The following is a 16422-nucleotide window of genomic DNA, read 5'->3' as shown; positions in this document are numbered from 1 at the left end:
TAGTACAAATACATTATAGACTATAATAATGTATATTGAATGTTAAATTGAAACGTTGAGTCAATAGCTATGAAAGCTATGAGATGAAAATGCACATTGTTTTTCTTCAGTAACAATTTTGGTATTGAAACGTGAAGACGACCTTTCAATTCAATGCAACTGAAATATAATTTTTTATTAGTTAAAATGTTTTTGGACACTTTCATTTTTTTCAAGGTTGAAGGACATTCCGACAATCTCTCATCCTTAACTCATTCATTTCCACTTTTAATAATCTGTTGAGGTTCTTGGGTACTTTTTCAGAATAAATAAAAACTTGTTGCTTCGTTTAAGATACCTATTTGTCACTTAACAGTTTCTATTCTTATATTATGACTTTTTTTAAAATAAATTAGTATATTATCTATGCACACTCTCATCTTATCGGTATCTATTTTTTAGATTCAAGAATATCTTTATCTATTTGATTGATGTGCTTAAAATTCAATTGGAAATTTATTGGCTATCTTCAAAATACTTATCTGGTACTACCTCACTTTATATTTCAGATTTTCGAAAAAGCAAACTATATTTCAAAACATTTTCTGGATCTACCTTAAAGGAATGAGTCTGGGTAGATCAAAACTCCTTTCCTGAAAGTTTAACCTTTTTTTCATATACTACTCTAATTCCATATTGAGGTAGTGATTAGGTGATTTATTTAAGCTGTCGAAGTACGACAATGCAGCGTCGTTCGACAGGATCGGACATACGTCAAAATTTTTATCATTATTGCTTTTTGTACTCGAGTCAAAGCACTCGAAATGAAACGAAGTTCAAAGATGAAGCATGTAACTTCACTAATCGACTCCCCTCAGTTTGCTTCTATTGAATGTGTATCTTGTTTGAGGATAAAGAGCTCTTCTTTGGAAAGCAGAAGATTAAAATCAAACAATGCCGTTCGGTATTTATAGAAATATTATCACTTGCACATATTTTCCGTAGAGCAAATAAAGAATTCGATCTAAATACGAATGAAATTTTGTCAAGATCAATTTAAAAGATAGAGAAATATATTATTCCTTCTTTAAAGTAAAGCTTAATGTTCTTCATAATATGCTAGATTTAATAATAACCATAACCAAGTTTTTTACTATAAACAGAATCATATAGCATGTATCTTATAGTATAGTATAATCGTTATGGGAATTGAAAGAGTCGGATAATGCGAAAGAAAAATCAAACAATTATTTGAATCCATATTTCTCTTATAATAATTTGAAAATAATTTTTAATAGATTTACAAAATACTTATTTTAGAGTCAACAACTACCACATCTAAGACTCAGACGACGGGGACAAGCTCTACTGCAAATGAATCTACTCCCACGAAATCAACGTCTTTTCCACCCACTGGCTCTGAATCAACTACAAGTCCATCTACCGATTTTAAGCCACATACCACTACTTCCGAGACCACTACCATTAAAACTACGACTACAACTACCAAGCCAACTACGACTACAACTACAACTTCTAAGCCAACTACAACTACAACTACTACTCCTAAGCCAACTACAACTACAACTACTACTCCTAAGCCAACTACGTCTACAACTCCTAAGACAACTACGACTTCTAAGCCAACTATGACTACAACTTCTACTCCTAAGCCAACTACGACTACGACTTCTAAGCCAACTACGACTACAACTTCTAAGCCAACTACGACTACAACTACAACTCCTCCTAAGACAACTACAACTACAACTCCTAAGACAACTACAACTACAACTCCTAAGACAACTACAACTACAACTCCTAAGACAACTACAACTACAACTCCTAAGACAACTACAACTCCTAAGACAACTACAACTCCTAAGACAACTACAACTCCTAAGACAACTACAACTAGAACTCCTAAGACAACTACGACTTCTAAGCCAACTACAACTACAACTACGACTCCTAAGACAACTACAACTACAACTCCTAAGACAACTACAACTCCTAAGACAACTACATCTCCTAAGACAACTACAACTCCTAAGACAACTACAACTCCTAAGACAACTACAACTCCTAAGACAACTACAACTCCTAAGACAACTACAACTCCTAAGACAACTACAACTAGAACTCCTAAGACAACTACGACTCCTAAGCCAACTACAACTACAACTTCAACTTCTAAGTCAACTAAGACTACAACTACTACCTCGAAACCAACCACGAGTGTAACAGAAGCGACAACAGTTAGTCACGCTGTAAGTACAAGCAAACTGTCAACTCTATTAATACTGTTTACTACTTCCATCATATGGGGTATAATATAGTGAAACATTTGTGTAAAGGTGAAAATGAGTACTAGGCTTTATTGTAAATATTTATATTTTTTTATATCGGTAGTTAGCAATAAATAAAACTATGTATTTTGTAGTTTTGGTCGTTTTATTTTTGGGAACCAATTATTTTTCAGTAACAATATAGGAATTTATTAAGAAATGAAGAATAGACGTTGAAACATCAAGTTTAGAACACCAAATGTTTGCTTTTGAATAAAAATAAAACAAGAGGTAACAAGTCGTACGATAGAAAAATAATAAAATTCTTAGGAATAATATCAGACAAAAAGATGAGCGAAGCGATTAATAACCAAGCTTGGCAAAAATGAATCGAGAGTATGATTTCGGAACGGAAGTTAGCTATAGTATACTGTTTCAATATGAATACTTTCAAAGAACAACCAAATTGAAAATAAGAATACTTATACTTGTTCAATTAATTCCCTGGCGCTGATACGTAGTTAATAGAAAGCTTGTAAAACATATTATATACACTTAAATTGTTGATTGCCACAGTCCCACAAAAATAACATTTTTCAACTAGTTGGCAAAGCCTTGAATCCAATATATAAGTGAAAAATATTAGACAAATTATATTCCCTTATTTAAATACATACCACGTTCGTTCTGAAAATATAAAGTCAAATCTAATTAAATTATATTGACAGTGATTAATGAGTGATTAACACAAAATTAATCAAGTTCATCAATACACACAGCAATTGATATAATAGAAAATATTTGTTTAAAGAAAAAAAGTTTGAAAATTAAAAAATCAATAAACCTACTGGCCACTTCTCGCTGACTCTGGCTTTGTCGCAATAGAGTGGCCGCTTGAGGGCGATTTATTTTTAAATATAATCTTCTTTTTGTTCAATATACTCAACCGAGCAATACTCTAACTTTCTTAACCCGCCTGAAATAGTTATTTTCCTAACAAGTGCGGAAAGTGATACTTTCCCACACGCGACTGCAGTTGACCCGAACGACGAGGAGCGGAGTTCGGGCAAGCGCATGAGTTAGGAACATTATTTTTTCTACGACCATATATACAAGGACACATTTTTCAAAAATTATTTTATTCCAACAAACATAATAATATACAAAACTTTAACTAAAAACTACTAAGGATTATAAATATTAATATTGAATACACAATTTGTTGCATTCTGTAGACTAGTAAGAATTGCCGGTCCAGTGGAGTTATTTGGTTTAATGTGGTTTAATTTAGAAGAAGATTGTACTTATTCGGTCACTTCCAAGACGTTTTGAACAACTTTCACGTTTTACACAATTACACGCCTGGGTTGTCATAGCAACTGATATCAAACCCGGGTGGTTTGATAGTTGTTTTGTGACACTCCTTTGAAGAATGTACAAGGTTATATAAAAAATATCTTTATTATTTTATATTTTCAAAAAATTAAAGATGCTACAGAAAGCTAGAAAAAGTTTAAATTTTATTTGATGGACTATTTCGTAAATATTTATTTACCTGTAGTAACGATAGTTATAACCTCCGAAGTAAAAAACTATCTAATAAGGTCAAAATTTGCACAATTTTACTTTCCCGCACTAGTGCGGGAAAGTGACACTTTCAAAACTGAAATGCGTGCGGGAAAGTGGGTTAAAACGCACGGTCGTAGAAAAAATACTTTTTCCCTAAGTCTGCTAAGTAAGCCTCCATTTGGAAGCAAAAAGAAGTCGCACAGTGCCTAAACTAGAATATAGACTAGATGGGGCTAGATTGGACAGCACTTTATATCCCATTCGACTTCGACCCATTTTTTGTTCCATGTGAGCCGGTACGGTATGATGATGAATCATATCAAATATGACCATTTTTTACTTTAATTCGCTTTCTTTAGAGCACCTTGCCGGGTGAAATCCACTGCATCCTTGCCTCTGAAATGGTTTCACGGTTGCGCTTGTTGTCCGGAATAAGCAAATGAAGCACCTTTGACACTGATACATTTTTCGGCAGGATATAACTCACGCACTCTTTTGAAATACTTACCAATGTCAGCGGTCTTGTGCACGCACTTTCAAGCTGCGGTTCTATTGTGGTTCGCTATCGAGAATATGTAGTATCAACACACTATTTGATTTCCAAAAATAAGAATGGAATCAACGAGAGATATTGCTATTTTCACATCATTCTATAATCCACCAACACACCCGCGTTGACACGAAATATCAACAGTAGCCGACATCATTTATATAACGTGTTCAACAGTAAGTTTGAGGTTTAACAATATGGTCAGTTATTTGATGACATCTGGTAGCCTTGATTTTATTTTGTGTAAACAATTCTTAATCTCCTCATCGCTGGTAGATTTTATGTTAAGAGACTTGAAGCTCCAAGAAAATGAACGCACCTTAATCAAAGGTTGAAGATGACATAATTGTTCAATGTTGTCGCAAATTAATTTATTATCATACCAATACAACATGGTAACTTTTATATATTCGAAAATGGTGATTTAGTAGGTATTCAGTACAGTAAATAATCACTGAAAGTATCTTCAATAGAATCTGTAGAGGTAAGTGAGTCTGTAATGTGCAATTACCAGTTAAATAAATTTCACACCTTTTGTTATATGCTCCGTATAATTGCAAATGAATCGAGTTAAAATTCAAATTTTATTTATTATATGTACTTTTATATAACATAAGTAACTTATTATTTGATAAGTAAAGTATGCTTAACGTTTTCTTGAAAATTCTAAATATACACAGCCATAAAGCTGCAAAAAAATATAATTTATTAGGATTGGGATTAACAACATTCGTATCTTTTACGTGCTAAAAATTTTAATATAGTTTCCATTTTAAGCAAAGTGAGGTATATATTTGGGGTAAGTAATATTTTATTCAAATATTACAAAATAATAATAGTTTTTTTTGTACCTAACTATTTTTTCCCATGACTAGAACACAACCAAACACAATAACATGCGTTGAGGGGATAATAAGATACACTAAACATTTATAACAATTCTTAACGATTATATTTATTTCGTTATTATGCTAGTTTTCTACATAGCCTCCCTTATTTAATAAAATGAATATGTATGTTACTTATTTCTAAAACATATTTTGCAGTATGGATTGAACCAACCAAAACATAGTGAATATTATGGAATATTATTGATGTTACTGAATGATTATCACACATCCAAAAACTGAAATGAATTGAAAAGAAAATCATCTGCATAAATGGTAAGTTTTTATTCATTTTATTTAATCAGTCTTAGAACTTGATCCAAATGCACTACACTACTCTTTATTTCGTTTCAATTATGCCAAGTCAGATGGTTTTGTTCTCTTCAGTCGTCTGTGGTAATTTACTGCATCGACCAAGAGTGAGGCACCACTCTTGGTATGTTCATGAAACTTTTCCTCGTGTCTTCCTGCTACTCTCTTGAATCCCCTCTTGCACCTATGCTAGTACGAAGAACTTTATTTTGAAATTTTTGATTGAGGTTACTCGGAAATTCATATAGGCTTCAATATTCAATATTTTTCACTACAAAACCATTATACGTCTTAATCACAAATATTGTGTAACAACCTCACAATGTTCTCTGACCATAAGAATGGTCGAGGAATTTAGAATTTGAAATTGCAAGGATATGCCTTTTTTTATTTAATATACTACTACCTGAATGAAAATATTGCATTCCTTTTGTGTCCATGTAAATATTAAATTAAACTTATTTCATTTCACCAAGAAAGATATTTAATATTTCCTTAGAAATGATTTTTTTACTTTCCAAATAATTTTAATATCTACGTAGACGACTATGTTAAAGAAACTTTCTATTTTATTATGAGAGCACTTCTCATGTACGAGTGCGAGTGGTTTTTTCCGCTTTTCAAATAAAAAAAATTAAATTAGCATGAAATGTTGAAATGAATCACAGCGATTATTGAAGAAAGAAGATGAATGAATTTGTGAACTTCTATAGAAGTGTCCGATACAACAAAGAAAACACAAAAGTTTTTGGAAACATCGATGTATTTTTCAACATAATCTCTTTTCAGATCTAAATATTTTTCCAATAAAGTATGATACTCTCTTTGCACTCTCTTTAAGCACTTTTTTATGTATTTGGAAACATAATACGGTCTACTAAGTAGCAATTCTTATTATAATTACAATTTTTTGACAGTTGTAATAATTAACTTGTGAGCTGGTGCATTGTGTTGACGAACCTTTCGTCTTTACCAAATTAAGGCTGTTTTTTTGTACACATGGTATTGATAGAGATTTCTGGAAACTTAATTTTAATGGTAAACTCAAGGTATCCACCAAAATTGAGCGTTGTGGAAATTTTTGTTATTCGACATCTATTTTATAGTTTAATTTGATCTCTATTTTTTGATTCGATTTATTTGGACTACTACCCAAGTTCCTAGAAGACTGATGCGCTTAAGACTGAACTTGTCAAAGCTGTCTCAGGAGCATATAACAAAACATTTCATTAGTGTGAACTTCAAAGATTAATATTGTGATAAATGAAAATAGAAAAAAATCTTGTTGACATAACTTCTGTTTTTTCTGGATTACTTTATTTGTATACTACAACTAACATTTGTTTCAAGTAATTAAAGTTTATTATATTACAGCGATAAGGGATTGTAAATAACATATGGATATGAATTTATTGTATTAGAATTTCCAAGCTATAGTAACTTATCATAATATGGATCATTAACACACACTACTACGTATAACATAGTATCTCCATAAAACACATCGTACGTACGCTTCTTGGATAATTGAAAGTATTCAGTGAATAAAATTTGTTGTGGATTTGAATCTTTATGTTTCCAAAAATTATTATGTCCATGATATGCTTTCGAGAAACCAGTAATGCAGTAATAACCTACAGAATTCCAGTCTCCTAAATAAATATATTTTTTCTAATATCTTCGCTCTAGGATTATGAGATTTATTTTATTTATTTATAACATGGTTTACACGAATATCTCTTAGAGTTATTTATTTGCGCATCTTCAAATGTTTGGCAAATGTTTTTTTCGACCAGTGGATCATAGCTCCGACAAACTCGAGGTTAACGCTGCTTTCTAGTCTATCTACTTAATGTCACTGTCATTGTCAGCCATAAATAATTCAATAATCATTTGAATTCAGTATAAGTGTACTTAATGCCTACTCATAGAAGTCCTATCGGAGCACTGTCGCCTCAGTACACACCTAAAGACGCTAGACCTAGCAGATAATGCAGCGTGCAGATTTTGTTTCCCAGAGGACGGAACATCTATCCACATTCTCTCGAAGTATGAAATACTACGGAGCTCCAGAGTACTACGCCTGGGACGTATGAAATAGGAGACGAAAATATCTGGCAGCCATAGCCATCCCATATTCTGAATTTTCTAATAGGAGTTACAGATTAGCTGGGCTTCCAAAATCGCAGCAAGAAAGAGGAATACAATGGATACTGTAGGTCGCAGTGTATATGATGCCCTAATGTCTAAATACACACATATATGCCCCCTCAGTTAAATGAAATTCAGAAAGCTGCCATTATTGCCATATTAGAAGATGGTTGGATGGACTGAAAGATTTGATAATTATGGTATGACGAAATTATTTTCTAAATTCTTACCAGAGCACTTAATATTAGTGAATAAGGCAACAAATGTCAAGTAAATTTACACAGCTAAAAATTATTGAAAGCTATCCCTAGATTTGTATGCTCAATGAACAGAAATGTACTGGAACTTTGGTATTACTTTCATAAATTCTAATTGGAAATTTGTATCTTAAATCTCTTTACAAATATTTTTAAGTGACCTGTTGTAAACTTTTTAAAACATCTCGTGATTTTATAGTGCGCCAAAATCAAATTAAGTTGAAGACACCAGCTTTTCAAACATAAAACTGAACTGGTATAAGAATTTACGTAGCGATCCACCTATAGTATTTTTCAATCATTATGAACATAAAAATCAATCGTCAGTCTTAAGTAAAATGCAAATAATAATATTAGACGACAATTGGGGAGGATTCAAATGGAAATACCGTATCATCAACAAGGCTTTTCTCAACTATCTGGTCATCATGAATAAACTTCAATATTAAGTCCCTTTCACCGTTTATATTCAATTTTATTTTGATTTCCAGTGTATTTTTTGTACAACGTCATATTTTTTAGATGTTTCACACGATTTATAAAAGAAAGAATACGAGATCACCAAACAAATGAAGAGGTTATTGTGGATGAATCCGTTCTAAACGCTAATTGTGAATTAGCGACTGTTTTGAGAAACGTTTACAACTACGTTCTTATCCTTTCCAGTTATTATAGACTCTAAAGCTTGCATTCTATAGTTGTTATAGTTTATGAGACTCGCTTTTTCGTTAAAATAGTTAGAAAAGTTAGAAGTTAGAAAATAATGAACCAGAGAACTTTTTACAGAAAGATGCTGCGCAGCCTAATTTGCATAATGAAGTACGCTATTGGATTGGTTTCAAGGAAAGTGATGACGAAGCTTGTTTTCCATGGTTTTTAAATCGGATGCCTTATGATTTGTAGTAATAGGCGATCATAAATAACCGTGTATTAGTACCTCAACTTAACTGAATTAAGAGACATGATTGAAGCAGCTATAACAACATTTATTCAAGAAACCATGTCAATGAATGGTGCCCACATTTAATAATTGAAGACTTTCCCGTGAAACTGTATTTATCGACTGATTTATCATGCACAACTGTTAGTTTAATTAAATCACCACCATTAACGCTTAAATATCCTTTACTTCAGTGATATTTTATCCAGTTAAAAACCAATACTCAATTGTCTTCTATTACAACTCCAAAATTTAATAAACTATAACAAATAATTGGAGAAATGAGTTATCATGAAATATTATTCACAGGTCAATAAGCTTATTAATGATATATTATACATATTCATTTTGTTTTATTTTTCAGGCGGCTAAATTATGGAGTGTACGAACTGCTCTTCTATTTCTTCACAGAGCAGCAAAATCCAAAGAAGCTACCGCAGAATTGAGGACCGAAGACAACGTTCTCCTCAATTTATTCACTCCTGCTCAAGATCAAAATAAACACGATGATGAATTCATTGATTGTGGTCCTTCTCCTCCCGCCGATGAAATTCCTTTCGTATTTGAGACATTCGAAGATCCAGGTTACGAAAATGAAGTCAAAATATGTCAACATACTATAGAGCAAAATATACTGGAGCACATGCAGAGCGTTTTTGGTAGAACCAGTCTTTTAGAAGAAATAAGTTCGAACCGAGTAGATACGAAGAATATTTTAGGGGTTTTTTTCGGTGCTTCACGTATAGAACTGAATATAACTTTCTTGTGGGCGTCGTTTGTGAAACGATGGGATCTGTTGGAGAGTTTATTGTATTTGGGAGCAGAATTGAATTATTTTGAACCGGCTCAAGGGTTGAGTGCACTACATCTAGCAGCTTTCAGCAATTGCATTAGTAGTATGCAGTTTTTAATATCCAAAGGATGCGATATCAACGCTTTATATAAATGTTATACCCCTCTACATTGCGCTAGTTTCGGCGATAGTGTTGAAGCTACTTTATTTCTAATCAAAAATGGCGTCAATATTGATGCTTTCACCAATACGTTATATGAAGAAAACGAAAGTGCGCTCCATTGCGCAGTTAGAGCCAATTCTATAAATTGTGTAAAAGTTTTGGTAAGACACGGTGCCGATGTTGATTGTTCTGATTACTCTCCAATACATTTGGCTGCCGATTTAGGAAATTCAGAATGCATAAGATATTTATTAGATGGCAAAGGTGCGAATGTTAACGGTAAAACTAAAGAACAAGAGCAATCTCCTCTACATTTGGCTTCAATGAGAGGACATAAAGAATCCATATTTGTTTTGCTTTCTAGAGGTGCCAATCCAGACTCAAAAGATCACATGGGACAAACATCTTTGCACCTTGCTGCTAGAGCTCAAGATATAGATTGTGTGGAATTGTTATTGTCCAAAGGCAACGCAAATCCAAATATAAGAGACTATGATCGTCGAACGCCTTTACATGCCGCTATAGGAAAATCTACTAGATCTAGTAAGATCATAGAAGCACTTATACAAAATGGAGCTAACCCTAACGTTGAGGATCAATATGGATACACACCATTACATATAGCTGCCCTAAAGGGTTTTTCTGAATGCGTAGAAACTTTAATTTCCCATGGAGCAGATGTAACGGCAAAACATAAATGTGGTTCAACTGCTTTGAGTGTAATTAGAAAAAAAGTTCCAGGTACTTTTGGTATGTTTGTCAAAAAATTGGATCAGGCTATTACTTTGCACAATACTGATACTTATAATAACGAATTAGAGCTGAGATTAGATTTCAGGGTGATATTACAGCATAACAACCCGGGAGAGATTAACTTTCTATTCACTTTAGTAGAGGAAGGTTACAAAACAATCTTACTGCACCCTTTATGCTCAGCCTTACTCTATATCAAATGGAGAAAAATCAGAAAGTACTATTTAGCGAGGATCTTCTTATATTGTGTTTTCATGTTATGCTTGTCTTTGTATGTACTGACAACGCTTGCTCACCATTGTTATAATTATGGAAAAAATTTCAAAGATTTGAATCCGGAAGATGTAATAGAACTGTGCGAAAAAAATTCTTTACTGGGTTCTTTTTTAAGAGATAGTCCTTTTGTAATGGAAATGCAGTGGTTTGTTTTGGTAGGTATAACATCCATAGAAATTCTCAGGAAATTATATGGTATTGGTGGCTACCATTCCTTAAGACAATATTTCTCTTTTCCTGAAAATATAATTGAGTGGTTTGTTATCGCTAGTGTGTTTGTTATATCTTTTATATATACTGGTAGAACGTATCTTTGGCAAAATCATGTTGGAGCTTTCGCCATATTACTAGGTTGGACTAATATAATGCTAATGGTAGGACAGCTACCGGTTTTCGGTATTTATATTGCCATGTATACTAGAGTTCAAAGTGAATTTGGTAAATTACTTTTTGCTTATTCCGGCGTACTCATAGGATTTACTCTAAGTTTCTGTGTCATATTTCCAGATTCGAATTTTTTTGCGAACCCGTTCATATCCTTGGTTACCATTATAGTTATGTTATCAGGTGAATTGAATTTAGATATTTTAGTCGATGATAATCCAGATAATCCTCACTATTTATTGGAATTTACAGCACAAGTAGCGTATATAATTTTTGTTTTGACTGTTACTATAATTCTCATGAATCTTTTGGCTGGTATAGCAGTAGATGACATTAAAGGATTACAAAAAACTGCTACTCTTTCTAAACTAGTGAGACAAACTGAGCTAATATCTCACATGGAGAGAGGATTATTCAATGGAAGTCTTCCTAGGTATATTTTAAAACGTTTACACGTTTCAGCTTTGGTATCTCCGAAACCTTCGAAAGTAGTTTTGAACGTCAAACCTTTGAACCCAAAAGAAACTCGACTACCTAAAGAGATAATTAAGGAAGCTTATTATGTCTCCTTGAAGCAAAATAATGCTCCTTATTACAACCACGTTCTAAGTGAACCTGGCGAAAATTATTGGTTTAATAACGACATAACTAAAAAGGAACATTGCTTAGATAAACATTCGTTATCTTTGCTCCAGAGAGAAATGAAAAAGAAAAATGAAGAGCTTGAAAATTTGAGATTATCTATTCAAGAAATGAAGAGAGCTTTTGATGATCACCAACAAAATATGGAACAATTTATGAAAATTTTAGTACATAAAAGAAAAAGCAGTAGATGCTAGCAGCTTATGCCTAATTTGACAAATTTCTCAATCATTTTTTCAGGTATGGCATAAAAATTGATAATACTATATTAATGTTTTGTCAACAAAGATGCCCTTACGCATATTTAGACGTATGGAAGGAAAATATAGAATATACAAAATATATTTCTAGGATTCGGGACTACCAAATAATTTAATTCCATAAAAAGATCACCAACCTTTATAGGAAAAATTCATTCATTTATAAATCGTTTAATTATTAATTATAGAAGACTAGCGATATTCCCAGGTCGCTAATTCCAAATATCCATATTCATTATGGTCAATAGAGAAAATAACACTCCCTACGAGAGTCGGATATTCGTCACGCTTGATCTTTAATAAACTTATCAGAGAAGATAGAATTTAAAAGTTCACTAAATGCCTATAGGCAAAATGGTTATGTTAGGTTAGCTTTTCTGCTCACTTTTTTAAATGCTCCGTGATTGTAAGCATCTTCCCTCCTGTTTATGAGGATCTCCGTTCCAATAGAGCTCTTGGCTTTTGGCATCACTTCCATGATGTTTCTCCCCTTTTCAAGACCTTGCCTTTGGAAAACGTAAAATTTTCGCAAACAATTAAACTTTTTCCACGTTCACATTCAATAACTGAAACCGACATTTTTCAATATGAAAAGAAAATGGACATGTTTATTTCAGATTTGAGGTATATATACCTAATAACTATTAACCTATTGTTCGGAACTAATTTTGTATCCTTTTATTTGAAGAGATTAATAATTTTCAATTGAAGGATTTCTAATTTGTATTTTTGAGCAAGAAAAGCAGCAATGAAATGATAGATAATTACGTAAGGTTAGGTTCTGTTGAACGATAGAAATATTACAGATAGTGTAAGTCTGATGTCCTAATTTCGATGAGAAAGAAAGAGACGAAAAGGTTACACTCGATTCTATATGTTTCGCTCTATGTTTGGGTAAACCTTTCACTCTATATCTCTCTCGTACGGACTGCAGTATCTTAAAGGTTAAACACACACAAAATATGTTTTAATGGTGAAGATTATAAGTCATATGTACAGCTTATTCTAACAACAAATTTTTCTTCGAAAAAAAATCGTCATTTATAACCGTGGACGGGATGACACAATTTTTATGAGTTAATAACCATGGCCATTATGAAATTAATTAAACGAACGACCATCTATCATTGCTGCCTTCCTTGCTCAAACATATAAATTAGAGATCCTTCTATGAATAATGAGTTGAAATAAATGGATAAAAATTAAATTTCAAAAATTCAAATTTACAAATTTGAAAAGCTTACATTGTTGTTTATTTTTCAATATAGTCTCAATTTTTTTCGATACACTTTTATAGACGGTGATGCATTTTTTGCATTCCTAAGTCGAAGAAGTCTCCCGCAAATGAGTTGAGGAAGCGTGTAAGCTCTGTTCGGACTTCATCATCCCTTCTCAGGCCACCGGGCTACGGGATAAATCCGGTTTGAACAGGGGATGGATCCATATTAACGACCTATGATCGAGCGTTATCGGGAAGGAGGACTATTCCCTCCGGCGATTCAGGATTGCTCACAGGAGTTTGGTCATAATATCTATCTGAGTTTATGGTCGCCCCAGATTCCATAACCTTTCCTGCTGACTCCGTTGGTTTGAATTTCTATGGTGGCGGTGATCCAGAGTGACGCCAATGACCAGATTGTTGTGTTGTTTCGGGAATTTAATGAAACCCCCACTTTTAATTTCCTGAAACAAATTCTTGTTGCCTACCCCCTCACATTGTTGACAAATCTTACGAGCACAGTCAAGGCGTTGATACTTGTCCGTGAGTCGGCATCCGAGGAATCCAACGAACATTCACCTCGCGATAACCTATCGTTTCTGTGAAAGTTCTTTCAATTGTGTCATAGGAAGCTTCAGAAAGGCATACAACAAGTTCACGAACAGTGACTATCCGATTTTTGTACGGTTCACTTATCATCTTCTGAACAATCGTATCCGAAACCAGCAGTCTCTCACACTGTTCTTTGTAGTGATCTTCCGTGCGACCATCCGCAAAAGACCTGGACCATTCGAATGTTTAGGATTTAATTTAACAGTGACGATATGTATATCGTCATGTCAATCATTACAAGTTGTACTTCCTACAACTCCTTGTGTGGGATCAAAGTTCTTTGTTTAAATTGTTTTTCAATAACCACATTCCCTTTTTTACTGGTTCAGTTCCATAGTTCTAAGTTATAGTTCTCCTACTTGGCGAAGATAACTGGTTTCACACCATGTAAATAAGTTGTAAAACATTGCAGTGTTTTGTGACCTACTCTTATGAATTCTATATTTCCATTTCTCTCCCGATCATTAAGCATTTGATAACTTAATTTCCCCCATATTTTGTAGGTACTCAATATTGTGTTTGAATGTTCATGTCATTTCTTTCGATGAAATGAAGGGTCGTTTATAGATAATCAGCAAATCTTTTAGAAGCTTGGCTTCTTAACTGATTTCAACCTAAATTCTTTTTTACTTTTCTCTGTAGCATATTCATTTTCAATTTGCAATTTGCAATTTGCCAAAATCTAATTGATCTGCTCTTCTTGTGATATGGTACCAACTCTAAGCAAGCAGGGGCTGAAATTTATAGAGTTTGTAAGTTGTAGAAAAGTTACCTCCTTTTTTGTTCTCCTTATTTTCGCTGTACCGGATTCATAACTATTTATTTGAGGAGATATTATCAACTCTTTACAATTTACTGTAATTCTCTCTGTTATCTTTATTGAATCTATATTTTTTTAGAGTTATTAGGTAGCCTTTCGTGCCCATTTGACCTACTACTTTTATACCTACATTACACTAAGTTTATTACTTCATATTAAACCTCAACCTCATCAAGTTAAATAAAGCTTTGGTGAAAAAATGGTAATACCACATCAATACAACAAAAAAATGTAGTTTTCTGACTCTAAGGAAGCTGATCAAAAAGAATGAGTTTATCATTGCAGAAACAAATTTAGTCCTTTAGAATATCATTATAGATATGAGCGTGAAATGAAATATACCGTCAATTGATATGATTAGCTGATTTAGCAAACATTTTTTATTTTATTATCTAAATCTGAGTTGGGCAGATATACTCAGTTTTTTTAATTGAATTAGTCATCGCATCTGCTGATCTCATCTCAGATTTAGATAGGATTGAATTGATAAAGATGTAATATATCGGTTAAATCAGATATGTACCTAAACTGAAACATCGTTTTTTGATTTTATTAATAAAATATTGAAACGAAGGAAATTTTTATTTCTATACTCAAACTATTCTCTTATCTCGAAGACCGAAAATAATTATTTGATAACATCAATCCATCGACATTTCGATTATTATATACATCATTCATAAAATGACTAGGATTAGTCATATCGGTTTTTTGGTGGAAATTAAAATATTTGTTGATATAGTAAGAACATTTTGAAATTTGTCAAATAGCTAGAAAAACTATTAAAGTCGCTATGAATTTATTCGGAATAGCTTTAGTTTAGAAACAAGTGGAAAAATTCGATTTTTATCGACTCTGACACGATGAAAGCGAAAAGCGAAAACACTTAACAGGTAGTCTTAAAGACTGGTCTCTTAATATGAATTAATTGCACCAATTATAAAGAAACGATTTGGAATATTCCCACAAAGTATCTACAGAAAAAGTATTTCCAATATTTTAAACAGAAAATATACTTGAAGATGTATTTTTTTAGGATGCTAAAAAGCACGAAGCTGATAACCGAAGCGATCGACAAAATTGTGGAAAACTGTGATGTCAAATCACCGAATGGCTTTAATGAAAAGTTGCATCATATATCAGTCTTCGAACTCACGTGACGTGGCAACGAAGTCTAGTAGGATTTTTCGAAAACGAAGTCGACCACATATGGTGAATTTATATACATCGATGGATACATCTAGGCTTGGCTAAACTGGTCTACAAGACTTAAGTTTCTACAAAGCTCGTATACCGTTTATATGGATACTAGTAAGAATACGCACACTGTACAGACAAACATGGTAGATGTGGGCATTAAACTTATATCGGCTAATGTTAGATATAATAATAATATAGCTGACAAAGACTTCTTTACCATTCATATATATATATATATATATATATATATATATATATATATATATATATATATATATATATATATATATGTGTGTGTGTGTGTGTGTGTGTAAGTGGTTTCTTATTAGGAACGTGGCAACGAAACACCAAGATGGAATAACTTTAA

General features: G+C 32.8%; 2 protein-coding genes across 3 annotated transcripts in view; both read left to right on the top strand.

Annotated features, from left to right (window-relative positions):
* The window catches only part of LOC130443292 (salivary glue protein Sgs-3-like), a 116218-nt gene extending 113818 nt beyond the window's left edge, over positions 1-2400 (top strand). The window contains exon 3 of the mRNA XM_056777858.1: positions 1300-2400. Coding sequence (XP_056633836.1) covers positions 1300-2318 — 1019 coding nt within the window. The 3' untranslated portion in view covers positions 2319-2400. The remainder of the gene's footprint in view (positions 1-1299) is intronic.
* Positions 2401-5109: 2709 nt separating this feature from the next.
* LOC130449199 (transient receptor potential channel pyrexia-like) lies at positions 5110-16203 on the top strand. 2 transcript variants are annotated; one of them, XM_056786880.1, is made up of 4 exons: positions 5110-5185; positions 5433-5549; positions 9298-12184; positions 15892-16203. In XM_056786880.1, exons 2-3 carry the CDS (start codon positions 5547-5549, stop codon positions 12139-12141), a joined length of 2847 nt encoding a protein of 948 aa, XP_056642858.1. In that variant the 5' UTR covers positions 5110-5185; positions 5433-5546; the 3' UTR covers positions 12142-12184; positions 15892-16203. The 2 variants fall into 2 exon arrangements, with proteins under 2 accessions (XP_056642858.1, XP_056642862.1); XM_056786884.1 differs by lacking the exon at positions 15892-16203 and having other exon boundaries at positions 9298-15428.
* Positions 16204-16422: the final 219 nt, after the last annotated feature.

This window comes from Diorhabda sublineata, chromosome 1 (assembly GCF_026230105.1).
Source record: "Diorhabda sublineata isolate icDioSubl1.1 chromosome 1, icDioSubl1.1, whole genome shotgun sequence".
Classification (NCBI taxonomy): Eukaryota; Metazoa; Arthropoda; class Insecta; order Coleoptera; family Chrysomelidae; genus Diorhabda; species Diorhabda sublineata.
This window is presented reverse-complemented; position numbering and strand designations above follow the sequence as displayed.